Source organism: Desmodus rotundus, chromosome 12, assembly GCF_022682495.2.
Source record: "Desmodus rotundus isolate HL8 chromosome 12, HLdesRot8A.1, whole genome shotgun sequence".
NCBI lineage: Eukaryota > Metazoa > Chordata > Mammalia > Chiroptera > Phyllostomidae > Desmodus > Desmodus rotundus.
Genome location: NC_071398.1, coordinates 34306243 through 34316487, shown reverse-complemented (window position 1 = coordinate 34316487; position 10245 = coordinate 34306243). Strand labels below are relative to the sequence as shown.

The 10245-nt window shown below is 45.9% G+C and overlaps 1 protein-coding gene across 2 annotated transcripts; it reads right to left on the bottom strand.

Moving 5' to 3' along the window:
• ZNF792 (zinc finger protein 792) lies at positions 1–8269 on the bottom strand. Of its 2 annotated transcripts, none has more exons than XM_024577373.3 (4): positions 7939–8269; positions 5542–5668; positions 4898–5020; positions 1–4228 (listed from the first exon to the last, which is right to left on the bottom strand). In XM_024577373.3, exons 1-4 carry the CDS (start codon positions 7975–7977, stop codon positions 2607–2609), a joined length of 1911 nt encoding a protein of 636 aa, XP_024433141.2. In that variant the 5' UTR covers positions 7978–8269; the 3' UTR covers positions 1–2606. The 2 variants fall into 2 exon arrangements, with proteins under 2 accessions (XP_024433141.2, XP_071076130.1); XM_071220029.1 differs by lacking the exon at positions 7939–8269 and adding an exon at positions 7569–7696.
• Between the last annotated feature and the right edge of the window lie 1976 nt (positions 8270–10245).

Genomic DNA, 10245 nt, shown 5'->3' with positions numbered 1-10245 from the left:
AAAAAAAAACAAGTGTTGGCGAAGATGTGAAAAATTAGACTCTTGGATATTGTTTGTAAGAATGTAAAATGGTACAGCCACTGTGAAAAACAGTATGGAGGTTCCTCAAAAATTAAAAGTATAACTACCATATGATCCAGTAATTCCACTTCTGTGCATATACCCCAAAGAACAGAAAGCCAGGTCTCAAAGAGATTTTGTACACCCATGCTTTTAGCAGTATTATTCACAATAGTCAAAAGGTGGAAATAAATTTAAATATCCATTGGCAGATGAATGAATAAGCAAAATACAGCACATACACACACACACAAATGGCATATTTTTAATAAAATTCTGATGAATGCTACAACATGAATGAACTTTGAGGTCATTATGCTAAGTGAAATAAGCCAGACACAAAAAGACAAATACTATATGATTTCATATGAGGTTCCTAGAGCAAATTAATAGAAACTGAAAGTAGGATGGTGGTTTTCAGGGGCTTGGAAAAGGGGAATTAGGAGTTATTATTTAATGGTGTAGTTTCAGTTTTACAAGATGAAAAGAGATGAATGGTGGAGATGATTGAACAATACACTTGTGTAGTTAATACCACTGAACTGCACACTTAGGGGGTAACAGTAAATTTGATGTTATGTGTATTTTACCAGAATTTTAATTTACAAAATAAACCAAACTGTGGTGGATTCATTCAACTTAGCACTATTCAACGGTAAAAGGAACAAACTTTTCATACACACAGAATGGTGTTCCCAAGATAATTATCTTGTATGAAAGAATATAGACCAAAAATAGAGTATAAGTACTTTATAATTCCAATTATATAAAAGCTACAAAATACAAACAAATCTATATGAAAACAAGGTAAATTAATAGATTCCTTGGGATGTGGTTAATGGTTTCCTGGGACAGACAAAGAGAAATAATAAAGGGGCACAAGGTATCTTTGTGGGTAATGGATAGGTTTATTATCATGACTATAGTGTTGGTTCCCTGAGTATACACACACTTAAAAACTTATGAAATTGTACATACTATGTACAGTCACTTACTGTATGACAATTTTATCTCAACAAAGCATTAAAAGAAATTGTTGCACATAAGAATCCGATCTCCATTCATTTTAGAAAACTGGAAGATTTGGCAACCCTACATTAACTCTACTTTCTCATTGCCTTGGCAGCAAAAGTGGATGGCTATGTCACAAATGCTACATCCCTGGAGTACAGAATCTACCTCCTCTCAGGTCCTATTTTTCTGCCAATGCAACAATGGCCTTGAGATAATGCAGTGAGCCTACAGTAATCTTCAAAATTTAAAAAATTATTTGCTCTGCCAGTAACCTTAGTCGTATGACAGAGGTCTGGTGGTCTTGAAAATGTCTGCAAAGCCTGAATCCTGCACAGTCACATTCAAGAGAACATTTGTAGATGCACTTTTAAAACAGGTACATTCCAGCCCTGGCTGGTGTGGCTCAGTGGATTGAGTGCCAGCCTATGAACCAAAGGGCCGCAGGTTCAATTCCTAGTCAGGGCACATGTCTGGGTTACAGGCCAGGTCCCCAGTAGGGGGCGCATGAGGAGCAACGACACATTGATGTTTTTCTCCCTCTTTCTAAAAATAAAATCTTAAAAAAAAAATACATTCCCTCTAGTTTGCTGCAGTCTCACCTACTCCATTATAACCTCCAGTGTTCCTGTACAAATTATGGTCCCACTGGACCCAGTAAGTCTTACAATCAGACTTATAATCAAATACCAGATGTTAGACTTCAAGGTATATGGCTCCTTGGCACATGCCAAGTAAATAGTGTCTGTTCAACAGTGCTAGGGAATATGAGGCATCCCCTGGAAACAATGGGGCCTAATTCATGCTACTCTCAGATGCACTAGAGTTTGTCACAAATGCCCCTTCCTTGGGGTGATCTCTGGTCTACAAAAATTCATGTCATTCAGACCACATTAGGCCCCCAAAAGCCCTATAATTTTCCCTAGGAGGTCTTGAATACCAATAAAAATGAGACCAAATCTGAACTGAGAGCTGTTCTCTGCCATCATGCTGTTCCCTCTTGAGACAATAAATTTGGGGATCCTTTTAATTTGGTAGACCTTAATTCTGTTCTCAACCCATTCCACACAGTGATCAGAACATCAGAAGAACACAGAAGATTGAAGGTGGCTTTGTCAGTAAGACCCTTATTATCACCCAAACCAGAGCAATGTAAAGTAGGTAGTTGTTGGGATGGGTAATGTGGAGGCTAGATAAATTCATTATGAGCATGATGAGATCAACAATGTCCTTGAAGAAATTAAACCTTCTCAGCAAGCTGCCAGCAGAACCCAGCTCAGGTCTTCATGGCCAAAAATGGGTCAGGGGCACAGCTACACAAGTCACAATGGGAAGGACTGAGGCACTCTTATGGCCACAGGCTACTCACAGTTCTTTTAGAAAGAGAACAGAAGTCTGCATTCCCTCAGCACAGGGAGTAGTTGGCACATTCTGAAGACCTTCCAGTGGGTAGGGCTCAGATGGCTTCTGCCAAAAACACTGGCAAAGTCCATGGTCAGAACATACAACTTAGCTCCAGAAAGCTTCCAACATATCTAGCATTCATAGGGAATCTCCCTAGAGTGAATATTTGGATGAACAAGGTCCAACTTTGGGCTGATGGCTCTCTCATAAAGACTACTCTCACAGCTTTTCTCTAGTGTGCATTGTGTTGAAGGAGAAAGCACATTCTCTGTACTCCTTTCTCTAGTGTGAATTTTCTGATGCCGAATAAGGGTACGCCTTTGGCTAAAGGATTTTTCACATTCACTGCACTTATATGGCCTATCTGGTTTATGAACTTTCTGGTGCTGCCTCAGATTAGACCTTTGTCTAAAGGTTTTCCCACATTCGAGACATTCATATGGCCGCTCACCAGTGTGAAGTCTCCGATGGTTACCGAGGCTGGAGCTTTGGTTAAAGAATTTCCCACATTCTGGGCACTGATAAGGCCGTTCACCAGTATGAAGTCTCCGATGGCTATTGAGGCTGGAGCTTTGGCTAAATGATTTCCCACATTCAGGGCACTGGTAAGGCCGCTCACCAGTGTGGACCCTCTGATGTTTCATGAGGTCAGAGCTTCGACTGAAGGTTTTCCCACACTCACTGCACCCATAAGGCCGTTCACCAGTGTGAACTATTTGATGTTGAATGAGATTGGCAATGTGGCTGAAGAATTTCCCACATTCACTGCATTTATACGGTCTTTCTCCAGTGTGAACTCTCCAATGTTTAATTAGGCTGGAGTTGCAGTTGAAAGATTTCCCACATTCACTACACTCATGAGCACTTTTACCAGTATGAACCCTCTTATGATGAATTAGGTTGGAGCGTTGGCTAAAGAATTTCCCACATTCATTGCACTCATAAGGCTTTTCTCCAGTATGAACCCTCTTATGTTGAATGAGATTGGAGCTTCTGCTAAAGAATTTCCCACATTCACTGCATACATGAGGGCTTTCACCAGTGTGAACTCTCTGATGTTTAATGAGACTGGAGTGTTGGCTAAAGAATTTCCCACATTCACAGCACTCATAAGGCTTTCCTCTATTGTGATCTCTCTGGTGCTGAAAGAGGCCAGTGGTGTGACTAAAGAACATCCCACATTTGCTGCACTCATAAGGTCTTTCTGCAGTGTGGGTTCTCTGGTGCTGAGCAAGTGTGGGTTCGTCACTGAAAGCATTCTCAAATTCACTGCACCTGTTATGGCTTTGGACAGTATGAAAATCCTCTACACATTTGGTGCCCTGGTGTGGCTTCTCCACACTGTGAGTGAACTGATGCTGGAGAAAGCCAGATCTGGCTACAAAGTCCTTCCCACCTTCCCTGAATGTGAAAGGTTTCTCAGATGTGTCATCTCTGCAGCTCTTCACAAGCAAGGCCCTACCCTCTTGCTTTCTGATAGACTTGTCTACATCCCGCTGCATCTTTTGCTGGTGAAGGTTTGCAATGAACTCGAACTTTCTCCCATTTGCCTCACACACATATAGTTTCTGCCTGGGATATGTTGCCTGGTGTTCAGCCAGATGCAAAATATCTTTCAAGTGTAGGTCACACATATCAGAGAGGTAGTCCTTCTGGGTGGATAGAGCTGCCTTGGGATTCCTGTCCTGTGACACTCCTACAGAAACACCATGCTCACAAGGTGACTCTTCACCCTCTGTTCCATGGTGAACATCTGAAAGTAGAGAAAAGCTGGTAAAAATCATGTTAACTTTGATAGAAGGAAACAGCCCTGTCACAAGTGCATGTTTAACTCAGCAATGAGTCCTTGGGATTGCTGGTAAGATGAGAGGCCTGAGGTCAGGGTAAGTAAAGGTCTGCTCTGCAGTATGGTGCCTGGCAATATTATAAAACAGGGGAAGCCCTACTAGGACTAAAGATACAAGGACGGGATATAGCATTGGGCAGAAAGGCATGGTCTCCAACTCACTTCTCTATAAAGTCTTTTCAGCAAAACCCTGGCTGTTGGGAACACATGAGCCCTGTGCAGAAGGGTATGTCTAGGCTCAGGAAAATCTGATTGCAACTGGGTAGCTAGTGTTCGAGGACTGTTAAAAGGAACGCGCACATCTCATGGCATATTAAGTGCAGGCTCATATTGGAGAGGGCCACAGAGGGAGCTGTGGAAAGAATAAGACATGGAGGCCAGAAAAGTGGGGCACAGCCAGGGGCCCCAAGTCAACGTAGAAATCACAAGTGGGCAATGTGTCAAGAATGGGAAGGAAAGACTGAAGAGTGATATGGCCTTTGGCTTTGGCACCAAAACAATGATGAACATGAGAAAGGTTGCAGGTATGATTTGAAGAGAGTAGTGACATCACACACTCCCCCATCTCCCACTTACCAGAGCCAGGCCCATTATATGACCCTCTTGCCATGGCTGAAGTCATGTCCAATCTGTCAGGCACCCAGGGCTCTGTCCCCATCTCTAGCTGGGCAACTACGTGGGACCTGAAAGATGTAAGTCCTAAGGAAAAAACAGGGCAGGTAAGTGGCTAGCACTCGCCCAGTGAACTACCCTACCAGAGACAACAGGAAAGAAAACAAAATATTATAAAAAGAACATACAAGGAAGGTACTGCAGGAATATTCAATGGCCACAGCAAGTAGTAACCACATCAGTGTCTAGAGTTCCTGGTGGTTAGGAAGTGTTAGCTAAAGGAAAGGAGCAGGATAGAACTGTCACAGATGTGGGCAGTCACCCAAGCAGAGAGTGGCCAAGTCAGACAGATCCACTGGGCTGACTGTAAGACTCCTCATTCCTGGCCCCTTCCCCACAAAGATTCAGGGCAGCAGGTGTTGGGGCTCTTCAGGAATAGGATGGGACCCTACACACAGCTCACCCCTGGAACCCATAACATATATACCAGGGAACTGAGGAAGGGAGCAGCACCATGGTCCAGCCATGGGAAGGAAAACGCTACCTCTTGGGAAAAAGGGACAGGAAGAAATGAGCTTAGGACACCCAGCTGCAGGTGAAGGCCTTACCCAGAGAGGCTATAAGTACAAAGTTCTCCAGCATCACATCGCAGTACAGGAGCCTCTGAGCCGCATCAAGAAGTCCCCACTCCTCCTGGGAGAAGTAGATGGTCACATCCTCAAAGGTCACAGAGTCCTGCCATAATAAAGACAGTTCATTCCATGATCAGCTTCTCTCCTCAGGACTCCTGGTCTGTCCCCTACTAGCCCTCCTTTCTAGCTCCCCAACTCAGAGGAGATCCCAGGCTCTGGTTCTATCGACACGTGCCCTTTTCTCAGGCCTCACCTAACTGACAGGCAGATGCGCAGAGAGCAGGTAAGTGCAGGGCCCAACCCCCTCTTCTGTGGGCCCTCTCCCCTAGTGTCACCAATGTCATCCTTTCCAGATACAAACAAATGTGGGCTTAGTCTTCTCCATTTATCCCCAGTACCAGCTCACATTTATTCCCTAACACATACCACTTTTTTGACCACACCTTCCTTGAACCTTGCACCTCACCAATGCACCCCCATTATGAGGGTAGCCTTTCCCTATCACGGCCCACATCACAGTCATCTCCATGAACTCCCACAGGTCACTCTGCACAAAGCATCCAGAGTTCTTGGCAAATAGAACCATGATCCCATCCTGCCCTAGTTCCCGGCTCCAATCTAAGTCACCCAAAACAACACACAGATATGTGATCCCCATGGCCCTCTTCTCTTCCCTGTTCCACAGTCTGTGCCTTCATCCATCACACTCATTTCAAAGACAACCCCTCTGGTCCTCTTACCTCCACCTACCCTAGATCTGATGGCTCTCCCAGCTGACCTCATTTCCCCTGAGCTAATTTCCCAGCCTGACTGAAAATTCCCAGGCCTCTCCAAGGGTCATCAAAGGGCCTGGTGAGAAGGCAGAGGTGGGAATAAGCAGCAGCCCAGGCCTCACTGTAATATTACTTTCATTATAACTAAGCCTCAGCACCCCCTTTCCTTACACAGCCCAACCACCACCACCACTACTCTTCCTTATCTGTCTTTATGTTCTCAAGCCCCACATTCCTCTGTCATTGCCACCAGGACCTGAAATGTCACTCTCCTACATTAGACCCTTATCCATACACCAGGTGCCACATTTTGGATGTTTCTAACTGTGGAAATAAATGAAGACCAGTCAAATGAGAAAAGCAACAGCTATTTATTCTGAGCTTGCTATAGCAAGGGAGTCGGCCACTGTCACTTATGTTTTGGCATACTTGAGGGGAGAGGAGCGAGGAAGCTTTAGATTGAACAAAAGGGACAAAGCACTTCAAGTGAGTCCTGTTGGTATAGGGGAGCTGTGGGCAGGGTAACTAGAAGCAGGGCATCCTATGTGATTGGTTAGGGTACATATTTGACTTTCTCTGGTAGGCCCTGAGTTGGAAGAGGGAAGAAAAATTACAGAAGCTGTCAGTTATTAATCAAGCACTGGCCACTTGGGACCAGCTGTTATAGAGGTTACTGTTTAGCTTCCTGGATTGTCACTAGAGATACTGCAATCTGACTCCTGCAAGTCTGACTTACAGCAGGCTGGCTTGTTGGGATGTTTATTGTAGATAACGGGGTTGGTTTCCTGGGCAACTTGCTGCAGGCTGTGAGTCAAAGTTCTATTTTTATATATGGTCTGGCTTTGTCCCTTTGTGTATTCAGTCTCTCATTATTTTAACCACACCTCCCCAGAATACCATAGCTGTGTGTCTAGCTGCCCATTCTTCACCTCCACTCAGAACATCAGAACTCAATATGCCTAAAACTGAAAATTCCTTCTACAACCAACTACCCCATCTCAGTTGATGGCTAATCCATCCTATCAGCTGCTAAAACCAAAAACTCTGGAGTCCTTATCCCTTCTCATTCTCATGCTCCACATCAAAAAATTTTGTCAACCTGACTTAAAATACAGACCCAAAATCCAATCACTTCTACCTCCAACCACATGCACTACTGAGCTGGACATTGCAGTAGCCTCACCAGTTTTCCACTCTGCATCCGTAGGTGTAAGACCTGAGTCAGCTCACCTTCCTCCTCTGTTCTGAGCCTTCCGTGGTTCCCAATGCTCTCAGAATAGAAGTCCAGCTCAGCCCACCATTCCAGAGCTGACTTGGGCCCACCTGGTCTCTCAATCTCACCAAGCATTTCCTAGGTCCTTGTGCCTAGGAAACCCTTTCCCACCTCATCCCACTACGTTTTAGAAATGGAACCCGCTCTATATAATCCTTGGCCTGGGTTCTGGACCGTAGACTGGTAACGACTCCCCTCCACCGCCCCAGACTCAAAAACAGCAATGAGAGAGGACCACAGATCACGCCCACTTTTCCTATCCAGGCGCCAGTCTCCTGCCGGTGGGCGGGGTCTGAGCGTCGGGCGGCGGGCGGAGCGTCCACTCACCTGCGCCGAGTCCCTCAGCCCTGCCGCGGCCGCCGCCATACAGGCCGGTGACCGAGGCGGGTGTCAGGGGCTCAGCCTAGCGCCCACTTTGCCTTGCGTTGGGCGACGTGTGACCTGGGCTGCAGGTCGCGCTCCCAGTCTCAGTCTCCCGGGTGTATAAGGCTGCCGGGGCCCAGAGCGCCCCCTCTAGGGCCGCAGAGAGCTTAAGGCCCGTCGGAACCCTGGAGGATGCCCAGTCACAGCGGTGATGACGGCTCGTTGGAAGGCACGGAGGAGGGTCCGGCCTCACAGTCCTCCAGTCGGGGCGAAAAGTGGCCTGGGAAGCGCCCACGGCCCCCTGCGGGGGGGGGGGGGGGGGAGGGGTTCCCGTACAGACCCGCTGCGGAAGTGACTTGCTGGACTGAAACGCAGGAAGTTCCGGCCTCCTCCTCCCAGCCCTGAATAAACGCCACTCTTCTAGGTTGTCATTGGCCCAGGGCCAGCCGGCGACGCCTCCTGGGCTGTGTGCTTAACTTTCCACAGCGGAAGAGGGGGGCGGGGGGCGTGCGGAAAGGAGAACAGAACTTGCTGCTTCTGCGTGACACGGGCCGAGCTGCACGGGGAGCTTTTCCAGTTTCAGTGGCTGTCCCCAGACTTCTGGACCGCCTGGGACCAAGCCCCGCCCGCCCTTGAGGTCTATAAATGATCAACTTCGGTGTGTGGGAAAGGAGTTTCTTGACACAATTTGGCTGTACTTTTCTTCAAGGTGTGATTTATCTATTTTCTCAGAAGGCTGAGGTCTCCATATGGCGTGGAGTCTCCACTTGATTCCTAAAAATTTACTAACTTTCTGTGTAATTCTGAAACAAAAGCAGGTCCATTTTCACTCTGGATGTGGCTGCGTAGGCCAAAGTGAGGAATTATTTCCTTCAATAGGACTTTCACTACCTCGGAGGATTTCTCAGTTCTAGTAGGATGGGCTTCTACCCATCTTGAAAGGTTATCAACAAAGACTACAAATATTGTCATTTTCAGACCCTAGGCATCTGGGTAAAGTCTATTTGCCAGTCCTCAAATAGGCACTGTTTGGGTATTGTGTCCCTTCTTTCTTCTGATGGGGATCTGTCTTGGAGTTGTTCTTCCGGGACACAACACATCTAGTTGTTGTTTTCTGTGTGGGTTTAGAAATTCCAAGGACCTGTGAGCTATAGTTTAATAGAGGTGGTTCATGGTAAGTGGCCTCATGCAAATGCTTCATGACTGGCTCTACTAAATGTTCAGGAAACAGTATAACTCCTTTCTTATTCTTTCTCCATTTACTGTCCTGGCCTTCTTCATCAAAACCCCAGTTCTTAACTTTCTCTCTTAAGTCTGCAGTAGAAAATTCAGGGTTGAATTGTGACAAGTCTAGAACAGTTCACAAAGGAATTATAAATGTCCTTTTAGCAACCTCCTTTGCTGCTCAATTGGCCTGATTATTTCATCTGGCCACTTCAGGGTCCTCTGTCTGATGCCCAGGGTACTGCACCACTGCCACCCGCAAAGGTACCTGGACTGCTTCTAATAATTTTAAAACTTCTGCTGCATGCTAATCTTTTTATTGGAGGTTAACAGTCTTCTTTACTTCCAGATACAACCATGTGCATGCAAAATTAGGGAAGCGTACCTCGAATCGGTATACACATTCACTTTCTTTTTGTGTGACAATTCCAGTGTCCTTGTCAATGCAATCAGTTCAGCTTTCGGAGTAGAGGTTCACAAGGGTAAGGCCTTCACCTCTACTATTTTTTCAAGAGTCACAACTGCATACCCAGCCTTTCTGTTTCTTTTGTCCACGTAACTGCTTCCATCTGCATATCAAGTCCAGTCTGTCTCTTCTAAAGGACAGTTCTGTAAATCAATTCTGCTAGAATTAACTTTATCAACTACTTCAGCACGGTCATGCATTAGTGTGGTTGAGGCAGGCTCCAGGAGAAGGGAAGCAGGATTTAAATTACAGTTTTGAGGGAGATGTTGGGATTGTTGAGAAAAATTGCTTGGTACATTTCTTCCACAAATGTCCTTTTTCTGCAGCAGGCTCAACACTTGGTGGGGTGCATAAACGGTGATAGGCTGTCCCAGGGAAAGCTTTTCAGCTTCCAGTGAAATGTCACAGGTGGCTGCCACAGCTCTCAAGCAGGCTGTCCACCTCTGGACAGTGTGAACTAGTTTCTTTGACAAGTATGCAGTGGATTGTGGAATGTCACTAACCATTTGGGTAAGGACTCCTAGGGCATGCCCTGCCTTTCATGAATATATAAACTCAGAAGGGTCCTCAAAGGACTTTTG

What these genes read in the sequence shown, in the direction of transcription:
- ZNF792 (XM_024577373.3), bottom strand. Translation starts at nt 7,977, where the DNA reads ATGGCGGCGGCCGCGGCAGGGCTGAGGGACTCGGCGCAG. An exon ending in GGCTGAGGGACTCGGCGCAG is followed by an intron (nt 5,669 to 7,938) that starts GTGAGTGGACGC and finishes TTATTATGGCAG; the next exon opens with GACTCTGTGACCTTTGAGGA. An exon ending in TGTACTTATAGCCTCTCTGG is followed by an intron (nt 5,021 to 5,541) that starts GTAAGGCCTTCA and finishes TTTTTTCCTTAG; the next exon opens with GACTTACATCTTTCAGGTCC.